Raw genomic sequence first — 22,145 nt, 5'->3', positions numbered from 1 at the left:
CTTTTTGACTGTGTGGCTGTACCCCAAGGATGCGTTTATAGTTGCGTTGTGAATCCTGTGGCCTGATCAGACAGAGGACCAGGCTACCGGAGTTTACCGTATCCGGCATTGCCGGACACGATTGTGTAAGGTCGGATCCCCATTCACTATAATGGCATCTGGCTGGTTTTGGGCATAAATGATGGGTTTCGGACGGACAAATACTACTGCATGCAGCAGTTTTTGTCCATCCAATAGCCACCATTTGTGCCGGAACAGCTTAACAGAATAACCTGCTGGAATAGTAAACACAACTAAGAACGCAGCTAGCTTATTATCTGTTGCACTAAGAACTTATTAGGAGGTGCACGCCCGATACTGAATTTGATTTATCTTTGGCCTGCCTGTGCACCACTATCTAAAATCTATGCCAGCTACGAACTGATTTTAGAATTCAGGTATAATTTATACAATTTTCCAGCCTGAATTATGAAGCCCTGCCAACCTGTTTAAAAAAAATGTCATGAGCAGCAGAAAATCTGAAAAGGTTGCAAATTTGAATGCAAATATAGTTGTGAACCCGAAATTAGACTTTTTTGTACCAACAAAACTGGTACACAGTTTTATAACTCCTATTAACCATTTAGCTAATAGCAGCTATCTAAGAATACAGCGGACTCTAGACATGAGAGGAGCACCCCCTGCCCCCTTTACAGTGACCGATAGCTGTGAACACAAATAAACTGCAGCCTTTCAATCATCGTGAAGGGGGCCGGAAGAACGCTCCCCTTATGAATGCAGGAGATTTATGTCTGAGTCCACTGTATTTTGGACTTAGCAAGAAGCTGTATGCACTTTTAGTGACATTTTTTTTTGTGTAACATAACCTTACATTTTATGAGATAATACAAGTGTGCAAAAGTCTACATGTATTCACATGTACATATCCATGACCCCCCCCCCCTTTAAAATGCTTCATATGCCCCAGACCACACAACTGTTTGCGAACAATATTACTTCTTTGATGTTATCTAATTGTAACCAAATGACAATAATAATAAAATGGTTTTGTACGGGCCACTAAACTAATCATTACTAGATGTTCTGGTGGCTTATTAAAGGGGTTCTGGTGTACTGCTAGGATAGGCTATGACATGGATCCTTCCTCTGCACACTGTCAGCTACCCACTGTGCAGGAGACTACAACATAGCTTCATTCCGGGTAGGTGGACATAAGTGCCACTGTATAGAAGAATTGCAGAAGGGACCTCTGTGGATCAGTTGGGTTCCCACTGGTCATAATTTTATGGCATCTAATTGTCTTGCATAGCTGATTATGTGACAATATAAGGTGAAGATACATGTATAAAATGATATTATGAACTACAGCAACCTACTGATGGTGAGTTTGTCATGGAGGTTTAGACAGTTTCTAGTAGTCAAAGATCATGGACTTTCATTTCACATTATCTGATGTAAGAACTGATAAAGCCCAGATTTTTTGGTAATGGCTTCTTTTTCTTTTCAGTGTTTGGTCCCGTCCCCCACACGCTCTCTGACGAATGGATAGCGATGCAAACCAAAAGGATGATTGACATGAGGGTGAATCCTATCACAGGCTTCGCTTCCAACTGGGACTATGAGAAGAATCAGTGGAAAAAGTAGACTAAATACAGTATGACCCAATGAGATTCCATAAAAAGTACAATAAAACGATTATACGAACACCGCAAAAACGTGTTTCATTATTGGTATATTTAGTCCAAGTCCAATAAGATCACCACGTCTCATCGGTCATATGTACTTGCACAGTATGAGAAAAGTACTTGGACATAACCTGACACAAAGACATTTACAATGGACCTGCCTCTTAATATTTTCTTTTTGGTTGAATTTAGCTTAAACTTTGTAAATCTCAGTCCCTGTTTCCATCGGGGCTCAGAATCTAAATTTATTTCTCAAAAATACATTAGGGAATATTTCGTAGGAAGCTAACTAACCACACACAATAGGGAGAATGTACACGTTGCCTTTGATTGGATTCAAACAAGAATCCCAGTGCTGCAGGCATGCGTGTAAGATGGGGAATTGAGATTGTGAGCCCCATTGGAGACTGGGACTAATGGTAATTATAATCTGAACACCGCTGCAGAGTAAACATGAAATAAAAAATTATACCCAATCCTTGCCCCCAACCCACTTGGTGCCACTTCTCTATGGATTAGCCCTGTAGGGTGGTGATTCATCTGAACCAGTGCTTTTCATATGGACATGGCAATTTTCTTTTACTGTGGACTATTCAAGAGCTTCACTTATGAATGCCATGTACCCACTCTCTGCTTAGCTCCACTGAATGAGTGGATACTTGCCATGCCTTCAGGCAGTGTCCACCTGGACACCATGCCAAGAAGGGACATGTCCCTTCATAGCTCGGTCACAGTTTTAAACCACTGGTCCGTGAACTGTAGCGTTACCTCACAAGACAATGAGAAACAGACATCATGCGTCCGTCAGAGGAATTTTTCGTGCAGTGTCTGTGCCAAAATTCTGCCGGCTAATTCCGCCATGTGAATGGGCCATATGTTTTCAAAGGCATGATGCAGAATGGGAGAGGAGGTGGATACTCTCAACTATATCTGGTTGGACTACAGGCACATTGTGCCATTTTATTCAGACATCAGTGATCTGTACAGCTGGACATGGGTGACAAAACTGAGGTGATCCCTGGACTTGTTCCCTCTTTCTATCCATTTCATTCTACACCAACATTTGTTTTAAAGCTGATGTCTGGTTTTGTCCAGATATTAAAAATATACCTTTTGGATTTGGCAACCTCTGGCTCCCGAGAGCTAACCTAACTACCCACCTTACTGTGTCACAGTATAATGCTACTTTCACACTTGCGGCAGAGTGATCCGGCAAGCAGTTCCATCGCCAGAACTGCCTGCCGGATCCAGCAAAACGTATGCCAACTGATGGCATTTGTAAGACTGATCAGGATCCTGATCAGTCAGAAAAATGCATTGAAATGCCGGATCTGTCTTTCCGGTGTCATCCGGAAGGACGGATCCGGCATTCCAGTATTTTGAATACCGGATCAGGCACTAATACATTCCTATGAAAAAAACATGCCGGATTCGGCATTCAGGCAAGACTTTTTTTGGCCGGAGATAAAACCGTAGCATGCTGTGGTTTTATCTTAGTCAAAAAGACTGAACTGAAGACATCCTGAACGGATTTCTCTCCCTTCAGAATGCATGGTGATAAAACTGATCAGTTCTTTTCCGGTATAGAGCCCCTAGGACGGAACTAGAGACTAGACTAGATTTCTATGCAGCCACAGAGAGCATATCTTCCTTGCATTACATAGAGATGCCTTTTATTTTATTTGGCATTGCACATTGCCTTCTTTCCCCTTTGGTGGTACTACTGGTGTAGGTACCACTCATCCGTGGGTTTTCGCCCAGATTACAGCTGATCACTAAGGGTTCTGCAGCACAACACTATGTAATTAGCTGATTATCAGGGTCTTTCTAAAAAAAAATGTGAAGTCTTCACAGCAGGCAACTCCATTTTGTCCCAGAATGAATATTCTGTTTAATTTGTCTCCATGCTATATCACATCAACCAAGCACATCAAAAGCTACAGTCAGTGACTATTTTGAACCAAAGTACAGCAATTGTTTAACAGGTTACCTATAATTCCATATCAATGATTCACATCAATACTTTTCTCCAATACCACATCCGTTTTAATACCGCTATTAGTTTTGTTTTTCTGCTCTGTTATAGGAAACGTAAGTGACGGATTTGGCACATAACTGACAGGAACGGAGCCGAACAGATCCCTTTGACTATAATGGGATTTGTTGGGTTTCCATTTTGGATAATGCTTTTGTAGCGGATAAAAAATTAAAAAAAAAAGTCCTGCATGCAGCTTTTTTTCTCTATTTTTGAGAAAATCTGCAACCGAGGCCCCGAACTGAGCTTCCAATGTAGATATGAACATGCCCTTACTAATTTGGAAAACCCAGTTTTATATATCACAATATGGTGGCCATCTCCAAGATTGTTATTTCTTGGCTAGAGATGAGTGGTTACAAAGAGTTTCTTGCTCTGCAGGACCTCTTCAATTCGGAATTACACAGACAAACCATTGATGGGAATGAGCACTGTCTAATACTCAGTTTCTCCTTCGGGGACTTGTGAAAGGACAAGGACCATGACTTTAGCAGTGAGGTCATAAAAAGTGCCAGCCATAATACTGTTACTATTAACAGTAACAGAAATGTAGTGTTCATTAACAGTATCAACCAGGGTAGAATGAGACCATTAATAAATCCAGATGGAGCCCAAGTCATAAAGATTGCCAACCACAGTAATAACTGAGAATAGCGGTAATATAGTACTGCCAGGCCAAACATTAAAGGGGTTATCCCATGATCAATGTAAAAAATGAAAATCAGACATCATATAGTACATGACCATCTCTTTCGAACAAACATAGAACCAGCCCTGTACTTCACATGGATCCAGAGATCTGACCATTCATTGCTCCAATAGCTCTGCTAGATTTATTTCAAGCTGGCGGCTTAGGCGATGTGCACTCTCTCAGGGGGCATGTCCTTTCTACTGCAGCTGAAGGATGGAACTGGGCATGTGCCTCCATCTCAGTGAGCAGGATGGAGAAGTTAGAAAAAGAGCAAACAGCAGGTGGCGCTATACACATAGATTTCAGTGAATAGATCAGTGGTCGTACAAACGTTTTAATTACATGCAACTACAAAAGTATTCCGATCCAGGTGCTGGTTTGAAAAACGTTGAATATTTTTTGTGGAACAACCACTTTAATAGTGAAAGCCCAGCATGTTAGTCCTAGCGGCCAATTTAAAGTAGCAGCACTAGTAAGACTTACTAATAGTGATAGTTCTGAACAGTGTCAATCCTAATGGTCTCCATTAACAATGCCGACCTTCTTGTTGGAACACGCACTTATGTGTAGCACATGCTGAGAAACCCTGGTACAAGTGACTATTGGGCATGCGCCTCCTACATGTCAGACAACAATAAAGCACGTCAGCCATTAGCTAGTAGAACGCATAACCTCTCTTCTGCATAGTTTCATTTGGTTGCACTTACTGTGTGGTCCTTTCTGCTTCACTGTTTTGACGGCCATGAACCAGAACTTTATATGCTTTCCTGCTCCTCTCCCCGTTTTCTAAATTTATTTTCATCTAGCATCTAATGAATATAAATAATAATTGTTGTGCGCTATTATTCTTACAGTATTTCTCAACCCTTAGAATGTATTCACATCACTAAATAATTGTCTTGCATTATCAACCACATCAATTAATCATCCTTGGCATGAACACTACTAAACCTAAACAGTCTGAGGATGATCCATTGAGGTCCATTAGTGGTTACACAGCGTGTCCCATTAATTTGAATGGGAGTTATAGCTGGTGCAGCCACATTGACATTAATGGACCTTGATGAATCACATCCATGTCTCACAAGCTTGAAACATCCATCCATTCAGATAATGCTAAAAAGTCTTTGCCACTCTAATGAACAATAACTTGCAAAAACTGTAAATATTACAGTTCCAAATAAAAAAAAGTGCATTTGCCCTTGAAATGCAGATAATTGTTGAGTAATTTAAAACTTGTGACAGCATGTGTTTGATGAGTGGGAGCCCAGGGACTCCTTTTCTTATTTAATTGGACCATTCTGTACAGAGTAAGCACAAACTTATCATGCTGGCAGCTGTCTTTGCAGTCATAATGAGCTTCCCCTAGTCACTACTAAATACCCATCAGACTTCGCTTAGCCTTTCTCCTCTCTACAAGTCCAAAACATGTCAAGTGATGATTTCATCTTCTGCATTTGTGGGATAAAAAAAAAAATAGTCTTTGTCAACTATTTGACATTTCGTCATGGGCATACTTAAATGAAGTGGAAAAGCTGTAGCGGTGCTATACTGGTTGGTGTTAATGGAATGGCAATGCATTGAAGGCCCAATGAAAGCCTAAATAATCTGATCTTGACATTCTATCTCAATACAAACCAAAAGTACATACATACCTTCTTAAGTGTGAATGTCAATCATATTTATGAAGAATGCATCACAATTAAGCAGACTACTAAGATACCTGCTTTTCTCCAAACTAAAAAGTATTTTCTCCAAACTAAAAAGATTGGAAAATTACCCAAATAGGCTAATAAATAAATACATTTACAGGGAAATCTTTCCACCCTATGTGGTAGAATGTTTTAATCCAACGACTTAAACGGTTATTTCTATGTCAGACATTGGGGGCATATCGCCAGGACATGCCCCCAATGTCTGGTGCAAGTACCACCTCTGAGACCCGCACAGATACTTAGAAAGGAGCATGCAAAGTGCTGTAGGACATGGGCACCCTCCATTTATTCCTATTGGAGCGCCAAAAATAGTCGAGCTCTGGCTTGGCTATTTCCGTCAGCCCCATAAAAGTGAACAGATCGGTGGCAGCACTTACAGTGTGCCTCCCATACATTTCAATTGGACTTCTTGCTTCAAGTCATGGTAACCACTTTCCCTTCCCTGCCCCTTCGCTGTGACTGACAGCCGGCTGTTCGGCAAAGGCAGCCGAACTCTTGTGCATAAGCGCTGTCAGTCACAGCAAAGGGGCAGGGAAGGGGGAGCGGTTACCGTGACTTGAAGCAAGGAGGCCGCTGCCCCCATGACTTCAAGCATGTGTGGAGAAGCGCGCCAGGCAGGGGATAAAACAAAGTTTTCAGTACTTTTGCTGCATCGGCCTTCAGGAAGAAAGGCATCATCAGAAACACACTGCTGGCGGCTTGGGATGGTTTTGGGAGGCGACAGGTTCCCTTTAAAATCTCATCCACTTTGCTGGTACTGTTACTGCGGATATGCCGCACAAAAATCTGTGAACCCAGCCTTTTGAACCACAGTTTGATAAAATTCGATCCTGTTTTGGATATTTGTAATCCTTTAAGCCATTTGTTATGCTGTCAAAGGGTTTTTAAAAATTGGGACTATGCCTCCTCTGATACAACTTTACATTACTCACTAAACCTTACTCAGGTTTCCATGTAATCTGAAATTAGAAAAACGCAATGGCATACACAGTGATGTGATCAAACACAATTTTAATGAAATATTTCTCATTTTAAAACAGACAGTGTACTCAAAACAAAATCTACATATTGCTACATAAAAGTCGCAAAGCTCATCATGTCATACATTTCCATAAAGCAAAATCTGGCTTTACAGTCAAGATGCAAACGAAAGCTACATTACACATACATTACAAAAAAGATATAATTATGTACACACACAAAGTGATAGTACAATGTTACAGTATGTAAGTGAGGACAATACAATATACAAGGACTACAGATCTGGTTACTGCGCATACACTTGAACCTGCAAATTCCTTCCCCTGTAAAGTGTTTTATTCCTTTCTTTAAGACTGTTCATGTAAGGCACACAACCTGATAAAAGGCACTGGCTTTGAAAGGGGAGTGGGTTCTTTATTTAGTCATTTCTCCGCCTGCTCTTCACTTTGCATTGCAAATGTTATCCATTTAAAAGACTTACTATAATTATTATGGTTGAAATGAAACATGATCTTATTTTCCCCCTGAAAACATACAGCCAGCTCTGGTGTCATGAACATATTAAAGAGGGGTACCCAATAACATAGACAATGAAGCAGAAAGGAAAGTCATGCAGTTGATGTAACTTTGTAACATTGGTCTTGGCTATGCACACATTTATTGTTTCTTCGCACAATGGAGATCAACTGGCCATGTGGTTGTATGTAATCCTGGCCAAACTGTTATAATAATAGTAATGGCACAGACCAATGAGGAAGAGGAGACGTGAATACTAGGTGGTGCTGAAAATCCAAAATGGTTATACTGTCCATGATGCAGGATAAATAAGTAAATTACTATACTATACTTATTAGCCTTACAGCATATAAATCCACCAACACTTAAGATGTATATTAACCAGTGGATCCCTAATCTAAGACTATAATATACATATTTGAGTTACTGAAACAGTTTGTCTGCCCTTGACAATATTACTATCACTTAATGGGATTTCATTTTATTTTGTCTTTTCCTAGGATTACAGGGAATTTTGCTTTTACGGAATGTCAAGGTGCCCATACAAATTAGATGAAAGTCCACCAAACCCATTGATTTTGGTGGGACCGGACAACTATCTAATGTGTTTGGGGGTGTCCTGACTCTACTGATGGCAGATGGCAGGGGAAAGAAAGATTATGTACAATGGATTTCAACATACCCGATCCTTTGTTCCAGCACAAGATAAGGCCTCTTTCACACTTGCGTTGTCCGGATCCGTCGTGCACTCCATTTGCCGGAGGTGCCCGCCGGACCCGTAACAACGCAAGTGAACTGAAAGCATTTGAAAACGGATCCGTCTTCAAAATGCGTTCAGTGTTACTATGGCACCCAGGACGCTATTAAAGTCCTGGCTGCCATAGTAGTAGTGGGGAGCGGGGGAGCAGTATACTTACAGTCCGTGCGGCTCCCGGGGCGCTCCAGAATGACATCAGAGCGCCCCATGCGCAAGGATAACGTGATCCATGCGACACGTCATCCATGCACATGGGGCGCCCTGACGTCACTCTGAAGCGCCCGGGGAGCCGCATGGACGGTAAGTGTACTGCTCCCCCGCTCCCCACTACACTTTACCATGGCTGCCAGGACTTTGGTTACCATGGCTTCCAGGACACTATTCAGAAAAAGCGTCGGATCCGGTAATGCCTTTCAATAGGCATTAATTCCGGATCCGGCCTTGCGGCAAGTGTTCTGGATTTTTGGCCGGAGCAAAAAGCACAGCATGCTGCGGTATTTTCTCCAGCCAAAAAACGTTCCGTTCCGGAACTGAAGGCATCCTGAACGGATTTCTCTCCATTCAGAATGCATTGGGATAATCCTGATCAGGATTCTTCCGGCATTGAGCCCCGACGACGGAACTCTATGCCGGAAGACAAGAACGCAAGTGTGAAAGAGCCCTAAGTCACTACCAGAGGTGTCTGACAGAGGCTTATTCTCCTTTACTCACATGCTCAGAGACAGTATGCATGTATATCGGGGCATCTAAGATATACAGCCACCTAAAGTCATACTGTAAATGTGTGATCTGTAAGGATCTAACATATGGAAACTACACCAATCCCAAGAGCAAATGGCCTGGTCTTGGATGAACATGTCCCCAGTGAAAAGAATAGGAGGTGGGATGGTAAGTCTGTGCATGGCCAACCCTGCTTATTAAACTTGTGACTGAAGTCAGGACTTAACGCTTAGTGGGATCCTTGCAGTTGAACCTCTGCTATTCATGATGTAATGACATGTCTATTGGCAGCCTTAAAAACTGATAGTGTGACAACTTCAATGTCAAATAACTAAAAGTTCTTGCTAGAGGTCTGCTATTGTTTTAACTGTGGATATGCTTTTCAGCAACTCTTTCATATAAATCAGCTGCTTAACTTTTGATATGAAGTAAACTTTGTGACTAATATTAATTGGTCACAAATTGACATTATGCCCCATTAGGTCAGGTCATATTATTACTATTATTAAAGTCAATAAGTTCTACAAAGGTTTATCAAAACATAGCTAGCTGATGTAAACTTTAATTCTCCAAAGACTTGGGGCAATGGAAATCTAGCTACAGAAGGGCAAAAACAAATATACCAACTATTTGTGATTTTAAAGGTAACATCTACCAGAGGAACATTCTGGATGTCCTTAGTTTGTAACCCTACCCTCAAAAATGGCCATCTAGTAGTGTATGTTAAGAGCTCATGATCTTTGTTGAAAAAAGTCTGATTTTGGATATGCAATTGCTTGGCGCTAGTTCATGAACTCAATGTTGGACTGATCTTTAATGATAGTAAAGGTTCACCTAGAGGGTCTCAGTCTATGCTGTAAAGAACACTCTCCTAACATCAGGCATTTATTGCTTCTTGGGAAGTGTACTTATCTATACATTTCTGCTTCAATGTCTACAAAAAAACAAAACAAAAAACTAATTATAGAATTTCCCCGTCTCCCAGACCAAGGGCCAATGTTAGGTGTCTAGCATATGGTAAGATTGACAAGCGGTATGATGGAGATACATCAATACCAATTTAGGCTACTACTGTACCTTTGTCAGTTAAAAATAAAGTTCAACATCATTGAAAGACTAGTTTAGACGGCAGGTAGTCTATAATGTACCAATAAAGCTACAATGAACAACAATGTTTACATGATATCCTGTACAATGAACATTTGACAAAAGCATTGGACAATATGATACATTACACACTTTCATAATTCAAAGCTAGGAAAAGCAAGTGGGTGATTACTAAAACCAGTATGTATGGATATAAAATGTTAAATAAACCTGAAAATTAGACTCTATTAATAGACAGTGATATTATCATTATATAATACACATGTACTGTATGATCAGAGAAAAAAAAAAAAAATCATACGGTGAGGCTTATGGCTACATGGAAAACATTTTTTTTTTTTCAGGCTTAACAGCACACCTGGATATCATTATCTCATTGTATAGTAAGGATGTTGAGAGTGTGTGAGCAGACAATGTGTTAAGTGACAGTAGCTGTAGAGAGCCTGGCAGTGTATAATGACACTTTGATCCTATTCCGTGTTAGAGCGCCAGTTGCTAGAGTCCACTTTTAGCATAAAAATCATAAAATGTTACTAGGCAAGCACCTACATGCCCAACACCTAGGACATGAATGTGCGTTCGCTTATGGCTACCATAGACAGAGTTATTCCAAAGCATGTGCATCTATACATATAAGCTGCCAGAAGCCCTTTATAATACTGCCTCTGTGTTAATGATTATTCCAGAAATTATTTTTAGGCAGCTGACAAAATATTTAAATCTCAAAATACAGCATTAAAAAATGTTGGAGAGTCTATTGACAGAGTTTTTCTTAGTGGACCCAGCATTATGCGCATATATTTATATATGTTTTATATTTCTGCATACATGGCTTAAAATGAATGAAATGAATACCAGCTCAAAATAACATTTCCCTAGCCCTTCCTTGCAGTATTTGGACCAGATAACGCCATTTCTAATGTTCCATTAGGGCACGTGTTCCATTAGGGCTAGTACATAAGGGTCAAATGAATGGTTCTCCCCATCCCTGTGCATATCTCAGCTCTTGAGGTCTACTGAAATCTATTTGATGTCTAAAGCTTGTTTTTTTATTTGTTGTGTGATTTACTGGGGGGACAGCATGTAATCCCGGGTGTGGGGGACCCATTTATCTCAGGAAGACCTGCTTTTTTTTTTTTTTTTTTTTTAACGGATACGTCACCTCTCCTGACATGTTTCAGTAACTACTTGCTTTCCCCATGAAATAAATTGACAACTAGGTCTTACAAGGGGTGTATCCCTGCACAGTCTGCCACTGCCAGCACTGATTGGACAGTGTCAGATTGTGCAAGAACATACCCCTAACTGGTAACACCCAATTGTCAATTTGTTCAGAAATTCAACAAGAGTCATAAGAATAGGTGCTCCAGAATTGTCATTTCATGTAAAATTAAGTATTTACTAAAACAGAAATGTCAGTTGAGGTTACAGTTCCTCTTTAAAGAAAGTTGCCTAAAACAGAACACCTTTAAGAATATGCTATAGAGTACTGGAAAAATAAAAGTTTACAATGTAGTTATCGCTCATGAAGATATTGTTACTGAGATAATGACCAGGATAATTCCTGAACAAGATGACTACCTTGCATGTTTGACAACAAGGTCATATACTTCATATTAACCAATGTAAACAGCTTTCTTAAGCTGTCCTCCAAAAATATACATCAATATAAAATCAAATTATATTGGCAGTTTAGCAGCACAGTTTACTACATTTTTTTAGCTACACATATAAAATGTAACAAAATAAAGAATACTCTGATATTGAAATCACCAAAAGATAAATAACTCTCTTAAGTTAACACACTGGTGCCATCAAGCCTCCAAGATTCCGGTCCCTCAACAACTTTGTAAACACGAGCTACAACCTCAGAGAGGGAGCGCCAGCCAAGGGAGAGACAGTTAATTGTGTTTAAGGTAAGGGTACACTGTAGCATCAGTGGGAAGAAAGAAAACAATTTCCTTCTCAATAATTAAGTAATAAAATTGTAACTGAAACTGGAGCTATGTGAACAGAATTTAGAAGGATGAACTTGCTACTTCATGTTACTATAGATCAACTCGGGTTCTGGAAGGTTTCAGAAAAACAAACAAACCTCCTGACCATTATGTATGTATTTCTGCTAAAAGTCTGCCTCCTCAAAAAAATAAAAATAAATTGGTGTAAATGGATTCTTAACCTCCCGAGCTAAAATTGCTACATCCTGGTATCAGGTACGGTGGTTGGTGCTGTCTGTGACATACAGTAGGAGAGCTTTTGGGTGAACAAAATGTTGTCTGTCAGCAATATCCCTCCCTCTCTATACCCATTCAACTAAACTAAGTGGGTTAGTTATTATAATGGAAGAAGGGGAGATTAGTCTTTTTTGTAAAGATACAGAGGTATCAGCCAGGGGTTTTGTCTATGGACAACTTAAAGGAGTTTTCTGGGACTCCTATATTGATGATCTATAATCAGATTAGGTCATGAAAATCTCATTGGTGGAGGTCTGACTCCCAGCCCCCAACGATCAGCTGTTTAAAGAGTCTCCTCACAGCTAACCAAGCACAGTGCTGTACATTGTATAGTGGGTGTACTTGGTATTTCAGTCCAGGCTCATTCACTTGAATGGCAGTGAGACGAGTGTTAGGTCACAGGACCTATGAATGTGATGTCACTAGCCTATGAAGAGGCCACAGTGCTCACAGAAGTGCTGTGGCCACTTCAAACAGCTGATTGGCAGACATGCAGGGAGTTGGACCCCTACCGATCAGATAATGATGACTAGAAAACCCCTTCTAAATCAGTTCCTTACATAAACCTTCTGCAGCCCTACTCATTGCAAAAAGGAATAGGAAGTTGACTTCCCACACAAACCGAGTTTGGCTTGAAACTGATTTTCAATGAATATTTACCTGTTCACCCAAAACAATGTACTTGAAAAATACTCAGATGACGTTATCTCATGGGTGCACTACGGTGCACCTCAACAGCTTGACCTATAACAATTTGAAGTGGATGGAGACGATACTTTCATACTAACACAATCAATGGATTGATATTCATCGTGGCATAGTTGGGGGTAAGCACCAGTGTGTGGGTTGTGGTTACATTTCAGGTACGTATTCAGATCTCTCAGTATGTAAGACCTGAAGAAAACTACAATCAAACGGACTGCTAAACATTCCCTATCTTTTCCTCCAAACAGCAAAAACTAAAAACACATTAACCTGGACCAACAGTATTTACAGTTGATTTTCATACCTTCTCAACACACCACGTTCATTACAATATAGAAAATGTAAAAAAAAAAAAAAAAGTTACAATAAAAAACAAAGGTAATACACTTAATGAATTGTTGGAACAATCAAAAGCAATATAAAAGGCTGAGATGCACACTGGTAGGAAGCAGCATTTCTTCTACACGGCTAAAACAAGGTCCATTATATTTCTAGTTTGCTATACTTACAATGCCAACACCATCACAACATTAGTACATGCTTGTTAGGGGCTGTGTGGTACATAAAGTTATAGTGCTCTCTTTACTACTGCATGCCAATGTTTCTCTTCAATCAGAACCGTGGGAACATTGCAACTTTTGGCTACTACACAGTACAGAGATTGCATGCACAAACATTGAATCAACAGCCCCATTCTTACCTGTGGTTACTGTTAGTATAACATAAAGATACAACAAGGAACCTTAAGTGGTGTTTGGTCATGCACATGTAAATCTGCGTTGATCTATTATTTATGTAGCCAAACAGATCACGCATCATTTTAGTAGAATGAACCATTGGTGGTTAACAATTTCTCCATAGTATGTAGAACAGAATACAATATAGGTAACAGGTACGCTCCCATAACCGCCTAGTTTACCCAGTATTAGGAGTAACATGTACATGGTTAACTTCTCCAAGTACATGTTTAGTTACTCTCCTTATTGCTTAGTTTTCATTTTTGGTTAATTCTCTCTTGCAGGTGAATACATTCTATTCATATAAGAGATGGAGTTAAGCTGAAAATATAGTAATATCGTTATTACGGGTGCTAGCGTCAGCTAGTTTGACTTCAGGATTTAATAAAAGAAAGCTATTTAGACCCTACTACTAAGAAGGTCACAACTAAAGACTTATAACAAAAATATGTTTCTTTTCTTAAAAAAATATATATGTATACTAGTTTTGGAAATAAAAAATAGTATGCTTCAGAGTAAAATAAGTAAGGGCTTCTATAGGACAAGACTCCAGGACATGATATTGTAGGCCCAATTGTTGTCTCTAATTTCTACGTGCCACCGTATAGAGACAACTAAGGTCTGCATATCTAGCCTGTCGCATTGCACAATTGTTTCCCTACACGTTACAAATATGTGAACAGAAGAAAAGACAGTACAGCAAATGTAACAGCATTACGTTGGGTACAAGGTCTGCAGCGAACCAATACAACCAATCAACAGTAGCATTGACCTGTCTAGTGCAAGCCTGGCAAAAAAAAAAACACACCAGGACTGTATTTGATTGGTCAATATGGTTTAGGTCACCTTTTCTTCTATACGCAATGCAGTTAAATGAGCTATATTATTTTTTCGCCAACATTTACAATTCAGACTTCACTGTGATGTCGTTCACTTTAATCCTTAGAAACCACATGAATACATACAGTCTACTTTCAAAATCTGTATGCCGTATGTGTACTGTGGAGCATAGAATTAAGTTATTTCAAGAAAACTAACGTTTGACTTGCATGCACTGAGATCTATAGACGTAATGCAGCGTACAAGCCTTTAAATGTCCTGTACCGTAATATATAGGAAACATACAAATTGCACTATTGAACATGTCATTAAAAGGACACTATCATGACTAAGCCTCTCAATCAGGGGTTATGTTGCATAATTACTTAGGACTCTTTCCTCTAAGGGGCTTCTCAACCTTTTTACCTGATCTCCACTGTAGATGAAAGATTAGCTTTCTGAACAGAAGACCTCTTTTTTTTTTAAATTCAATCAGATGTTTCTTTAGTTCCCAAATGAGACCACCCCCTTAAAGTACTTCCATGAAGGGACACTAAAAACTTAGAAATTAATGATAAAAATTAAATATACTGGGGCATGTTTATCATAGATTTTATATGACTTTTCACTTCTCTCCTCTTCTGTGGCTGCTCACATTTACAGTACACCATAAATTGGTGTAAATTATTCTTCAAATCTATGCTAGCTCATAGCTGGCACAGATTTCAATTACTTGAGCATGGACTCCCATCTGACGAGTCAAATTTATACATTTGTATTGTCAGTCTTAGTATATATAGCCTATGACTAAAAAGGTAGGGTTTGGTCAAAAGGTTGATGGCTTAGCTTGTGCCTTAAAGGCAGAGATTGGTTTTTATCTTACGTGAAGAGATGGATGCTTTTTATTACCGTTTTTACATGAATGCAGTAAGAGGCAGGCCGGCAGGATAGGATTAAGAAACAGAATTATTATGGCCATGGTTAGCAGTAATATACTGGGTTTTTAATTGATTTATTTAATTGGAAGCACAGCCCTCAATGGTTCCTACAATGCGTCAAGCACAGCAGCTGCATCTCATTTTCCCATTAACTTCTGCTCCATTTTATTTAATAAATATTTTAAAATATCTTAGTGCTTTGTTTTAGCAATAATTCATTTGGATTAAGATACTGAATATTCCACTTAAGATCCTGAAGATGGATCTTGACAGTAAAATGACAAGTTGTACACTAGTATTCCGTGTAAAACTGATAAGTGCTATATGTTCTAATTAAGACCCTTTAGGAAGATCAGTAGTACATTTTTTTTTATGATAGTGGCCTTTTAATACATAAGGTGCAGTTACTGTATGTATAGCTAGCTAGACTCAGACAGACCCATTTCACCTGGAGACCACGCCTGGATCTGCATTAGAATGTATTGCATTTTGGTTGCAACATTCGGTTCTTTAGTAACTTAGAACTTAAACTAACAGTAGTTCTAACTTCTAACCAAGCAATTAGAAAGCTGAAATGAGTCCCTTCTATAGCATAATGTAAGCTTACATGACATGTTATATATGATAGAGTGAACTAGGGAACCTTATCAGTTTGGTTGCCAGATCAGATTTGGTTAGCCAAAATATAAGCCAGTCTCAATTGCAGTACGACATTCTTCACTCTTAAGAGATGGACATTGATCTTATTGCCCATCGGTTGGATGCTCAACCAGAGGTTGATAGACACTGGTTGATGATAACTGTCTTTCAGTTGTCTAGAGCACTGCATTACATTGTGATCGTTTGCCTTGAGTGGAAATTATCAGACCAACTGTCCACTGTTTCTTACATGCGATCTGCAAGATACTTCCATGCATGTACACTGTATATACCATATTACTGATCAAAATTCAGTGACTTACGTAGTAATAGTAAAGTACTGTTTGCTCCCTGGATGGTGCTCGATTTCTATTTACTCATGGTACTTGAAGCAAGGCTATTGGAAACTCTAGTTAGTTAGGCACATGGTGCTAAGAGATGACTAAGATGATAGCAGATTCTTTCCAGAGAACCAACTTAGTACTAGAGAATACTAGATGAATAATAAGGGCATATGTGGCGTTTCTGATCATCTGCTCTCATCTATGGCTACCAAACTTTTTACTATGGGAAGGAATATTAATATAAAGAAGCTTGGAAGTCACAATTAAATTATACAGCTGAATATAAATACTGGCAAGAAATTTTAATAGGTTTAATGTTCTAAGACAAAACAAAATGTGGGAATTTTAATGGTGGTAAGTCAACCAATAATCAGGCAACCAAACAATACGTGGAGGTGATAATAGAATCTTGTATGTGAAAGTAACTGAAAAAAAAAAAAAAACTCGTTAAGTGCTACATGTAACGGTCAGGATGGTGAGGCATAGCTTGAAATCCAAAAACTTTAATAAATAAATCTTTTATAAAAAAGGAAACAACTCTAGAATAAAGAAATAAACCTCCTTTGGCAGTTATAGCTGATATGACAGTTGGTCCTTTAGCCATACAGATCAGTCTCTTTTTATTAAGTGATCTCGTCAGATGAAAAAGCCTTCAAAGATGATCACTTGTTTCCCAGGTAGGCTCCTAAAGTGATGCAGGCTCCGATTACAGCAATACTTAGGATGGTCTTGATGGAGGGCCACATTGGATCAAAAGGAGGGCGAACACTGTTGCCATATAGTTCAACAAAAGCCTCCTGAAAAATAAGCAAATGACAACGAATTAAAACAAAAGATCCATATAAATTTATTAACTAATCTGCATTGCTAATGAGCACATCTTGATTACATCTTCTTAAAAACAGCATATTACTTAATTACATAGGTGTTTTCCATTTTGTCATTTAATGCCTTAAAGGGACACTGACAGGCCCAAAAAGCATATTTAGGTATATATATGACAGTACAGGTCTTATAAAGTGTATTAGAATCATCTAAGTATCCCCCCTGTCCACCTTATAAATACAGTAAAATGAAGTTTTATAACCTGCTTGAATCGTCTTCAATCTGCCCAAGGGGCGGCGTTTCATCTCCACTTGCGCCCAGCCAGCCTCGCCCCAACTGCCGTTTGAAGCGCCGCCCAGCTCATCAATATTCACTTCGCTGGGCGGCGCACTAATCATATTGCGCCTGCGCACTAATTAACCCCTTTTGAGATGTAACAGAGCAGCGCTCTGAAGCGCTGCTATGAACTGTGCCCGGCGCATGCGCATAAAGCAGAGGCTGCATCGGCCTCTGAGAATCAGACTGTGCGCAGGCGCGATGCGATCCCGGCCAGTGAGGGTGCCGGGCGCATGCGCTGAAGATGAGCCGGAGGCCGATGCCCATAGTATTGTATTGGGCATGCGCCGGATCTTGCGTCAGGGACACTAGTAGCAGCCCAGCGAAGTGAATATTGATGAGCTGGGCGGCGCTTCAAAACGGCAGTTGGGGCGAGGCTGGCTGGGCGCAAGTGGAGATGAAACGCCGCCCCTTGGGCAGATTGAAGACGATTCAAGCAGGTTATAAAACTTCGGTTTACTGTATTTATAAGGTGGACAGGGGGGATACTTAGATGATTCTAATACACTTTATAAGACCTGTACTGTCATATATATACCTAAATATGCTTTTTGGTTCTGTCAGTGTCCCTTTAAAGGGGGGTTATACAGTTTCTTTAAATAAAAAAAGGGCAAGCAAAAAAATTATAAAAAAAATCTACAAAATACCCTAAAATAACAAGAAAAAACCATCTCCATTTCACTCCCCGACAATCCAGAGCCAATGCTCTCGCAGACTCCAAGGTCTTTGTCTACAACTAGCCAGCATGTGAATACTGTAGCCACTGAGTGGCCTCAGCGGTCATGTGCCATACTACGGACATCATGGGTCCTACCACTCAGCCAATCAGTGGCCTCAACTGTCTTGTGACATACTATTGGCATCATGGCGTCCACTGTGCCAGCAGTACAGCATGTGACGACTGAGGCCAATCACTCCCAGCAGAGACTACATTACCACTTCAGCCAAACATAAAACACAACTACAGAATATCTTTGCTGTATTTTTTTAGAGCACTTGCTTTTGTTTTTATTGTATTTATTTTTTCCGGAAACTGGATAACCACTTTAAAGTGTATGTTAACACTATTCTTGAATTTACTTACATTATTAAGCTACGGTACATAAAATGTTGAGTAAAATCTAAATACATTTCATTACTAGTATTGATCATAACATGATGAATATTATAGTTTAGCATTACTTCCATAATTCTTAACCTTTCCAATCTAAAAACTCTCAGCATGTTTTGCTGGCTCAGTGTCTACAATCTGATATGTGTGGTATTAATACTAGGCTGTTTACATTAATCTGAAAAATTGTCCCACTGCATTATCGAAAATCGACAAAGCTCTTAGGGTGTGCTTGTTGACAAAATTATTGACTGTTGGCAATGACGTGCATTAGAATTGTGAATGTAGCTGCCAAATGAGCTCAGAAGCAGCAGAAAAAAAAAATCCTTCATACCTTTTTCACAAGTATGCAACAAACCCACAGCAACATCCTCATGTAACACATTCATGGCAGGATCTCAAAATCACAATGTACTATCCTGCGTTGCAGAGTTTCATTGCAGAATTACATTTTTATCTATCTAACCACCTACCCACCACCTGCTTTTCTATCTATCTATACACATTAGATTCATAGCAAACTCAATTAAATGGGTTATGCAGGGCATTTATAAGATAGGTCATCAATATCAGATTGGCGGGGTCAGACATCTGGAACCCCTGCCAATGAGCTGTTTGAGGAGGCAGCAGCAGCACTCCCATTGAGCTGTCTCCTTGCAGCTTACCAAGCACAGTACCGTCCTTTGGATAGCAACTGTGCTTGGGACAACAGCTCAGCCCCCGTCACTTGAAGGGGCTGAGGTGTGCCCAGGCCATGTGATCGATGAATGCAAAAATCGCTGGCTTAAAGGGTTTCTATCACTTCGTTTCACATATTTAGCCAGCCGACACTAGCGATCCGCTAGTGTCTGCTCTGCCCAACCATCCTAATATAATTGCTTTTGGGGCAGCCGTTTTGCTAAAAAAAAAAACTTTTATTAATATGGTAATGAGCCTCTAGGTGCTATGGGGGCGTCATTAGCACCTAGAGGCTCCGTCTACCTTCAGAAACTGCCGCCGCCCAGCGCGTCCCTCCAGCCCGCCCATCTCCTCCTGAATGCGATTCTCCCTGCGAGCGTCTGTATTCGGCGCATGCGCAGTGAATGTCTGACCGCTTCCCTGCTCAGACATCTCCACTGCGCCTGCACGATGACGTCATAGTGCTCCGAGGAACAGGCGCAGTGGAGATGTCTGAGCAGGGAAGCGGTCAGACATTCACTGCGCATGCGCCGAATACAGGCGCGCACGGGGAGGATCGCATTCAGGAGGAGATGGGCGGGCTGGAGGGACGCGCTGGGCGGCGGCAGTTTCTGAAGGTAGACGGAGCCTTTAGGTGCTAATGACGCCCCCATAGCACCATCTTTTTTTTAGCAAAACGGCTGCCCCAAAAGCAATTATATTAGGATGGTTTGGCAGAGCAGACACTAGCGGATCGCTAGTGTCTGACAGCTAAATATGTGAAACGAAGTGATAGAAACCCTTTAAGAAGATGTCATGGCGCTAACCAGCGCAAACTGCTGATTGGCGGTGGTGCCATGAGTCTAACCCCTATCGATCAGATACTAATTATTTAACCTGAGGATAGTATATATACGATATATGATACAGGATATACAAATGGCTACAGGTTCAAATCTGCGCTTTTAATTCCGGAAGCCTGTTCTGGAGGAGGAACAGACTGCTGAAATGTATTGTATCCAGCGTAGATGCCAGCTTTCAGCTGTACAAAAACTACTACATGCAACATTTTTTTGTCCGGCTGAAAGCCAGAATATATGCTGGAAAGCAGCCAGATCCCATTACAGCGAATGGGAATCCCGTGGTGCACTAATTTTTTTAGTTTTCTATTATTATTATTTTTTTAAGTGTAGATTTTTAACCAGTAACATGACAAAGCAGACCAATCACTAACAATAATTGCTACATATATAAAGGGACAGATAAAAGTGTGTGTTCTGAATTCAAAGGGAAAGATTATCAATAATTATCAGGTAATAAACATCAAAGTACAAAAAAATTGTCGATACAATAACAATACACTAATTTCAAACTTCACTATGAATAGAAATACGATCCCAAACAGATGGGGTTCAGTTACAGTGAGGTATCTTCTCACTACATGGGGGAAATGGATCTTTCATATTATTTCATGAAATACAGCAGAGGTATCACTGGTATATTATAACTAGACCATTGTCAAGGTGCAGTTATATATTAGACACCTTTGCTTGGGGTCTAGTTTCAGCAGTGCTCACAAAAGGCTAGTTTAGGCTACTTTCACACTGCCGTTTCTGGGTCCGCCTGTGAGATCCGTTCAGGGCTCTCACAAGCAGCCCCAAACGGATCAGTTTAGCCCCAATGCATTCTGAATGGATAAGGATCCGTTCAAAATGCATCAGTTTGCCTCCGTTACGCTCTGGAGGCGGACACCAAAACGCTGCTTGCAGCGTTTTGGTGTTCGCCTAGCGATGCGGAGCCAAACGGATCCGTCCTGACTTACAATGTAAGCCAATGGGGACGGATCCGTTTACATTGACACAATATGGTGAAATTGTAAACGGATCCGTCCCCCATTGACTTTCAATGTAAGTCAGGACGGATCCGTTTGACTTAGACTTTTTTTTAGACAGAAAAATGCAGACGGATCAGTTCTGAACGGATACCAGCGTTTGCATTATAGGTGCGGATCAGTCTGTGCAGATACCAGACGGATCCGCACCTAAACGCAGGTGTGAAAGTAGCCCAAGCCAAAACTGGTTTATGTCACCTATAAACGTATTTTATTTACATAGCAAACTAGGGATGCTAAAATGAAAAGAAAAAATCTTTATTAAGGTACTTTCACACTTGCGGCAGAGAGATCCGGCAAGCAGTTCCGTCGCCGGAACTGCCTGCCGAATCAGGCAAAACGTATGCCAACTGATGGCATTAGTAAGACTGATCAGGATCCTGATCAGTCTTAAAAATGCCTGATCAGTCGAAAAAATGCATTGAAATGCCGGAACCGTCTTTCCGGTGTCATCCGGCAAAACGGATCCGGCATTTATTTTTTTCACCTTTTTCTCAGTCTGCGCATGCGCAGACCGGAAGAATGGATCCGGCATTCTGAATGCCGGATCTGGCACTAATACATTCCTATGGGGAAAAATGCCGGATCCGGCATTCAGGCAAGTCTTCAGTTTTTTTTTGCCAGAGATAAAACCGTAGCATGCTACGGTTTTCTCTTTTGCCTGATCAGTCAAAATGACTGAACTGAAGACATCCTGAACGG

At 40.3% G+C, this 22,145-nt stretch overlaps 2 protein-coding genes across 3 annotated transcripts in view; one reads left to right on the top strand and one right to left on the bottom strand.

Annotated features, from left to right (window-relative positions):
- The window catches only part of LOC121001487, a 103,219-nt gene extending 101,564 nt beyond the window's left edge, over positions 1-1,655 (top strand). The window contains exon 5 of the mRNA XM_040432574.1: positions 1,508-1,655. Coding sequence (XP_040288508.1) covers positions 1,508-1,644 — 137 coding nt within the window. The 3' untranslated portion in view covers positions 1,645-1,655. The remainder of the gene's footprint in view (positions 1-1,507) is intronic.
- Positions 1,656-11,418: 9,763 nt separating this feature from the next.
- The window catches only part of BCL2 (BCL2 apoptosis regulator), a 206,282-nt gene continuing 195,555 nt past the window's right edge, over positions 11,419-22,145 (bottom strand). For both annotated transcript variants that reach the window (XM_040431929.1, XM_040431930.1), the window contains exon 3: positions 11,419-17,420. In XM_040431929.1, the coding sequence (XP_040287863.1) occupies positions 17,286-17,420 (135 nt within the window). In that variant the 3' untranslated portion in view covers positions 11,419-17,285. The remainder of the gene's footprint in view (positions 17,421-22,145) is intronic.

This window comes from Bufo bufo, chromosome 5 (assembly GCF_905171765.1).
Source record: "Bufo bufo chromosome 5, aBufBuf1.1, whole genome shotgun sequence".
NCBI lineage: Eukaryota > Metazoa > Chordata > Amphibia > Anura > Bufonidae > Bufo > Bufo bufo.
The sequence above is the reverse complement of the archived record's forward strand: the minus strand, read 5'-3'. Positions and strand labels throughout refer to the sequence as shown.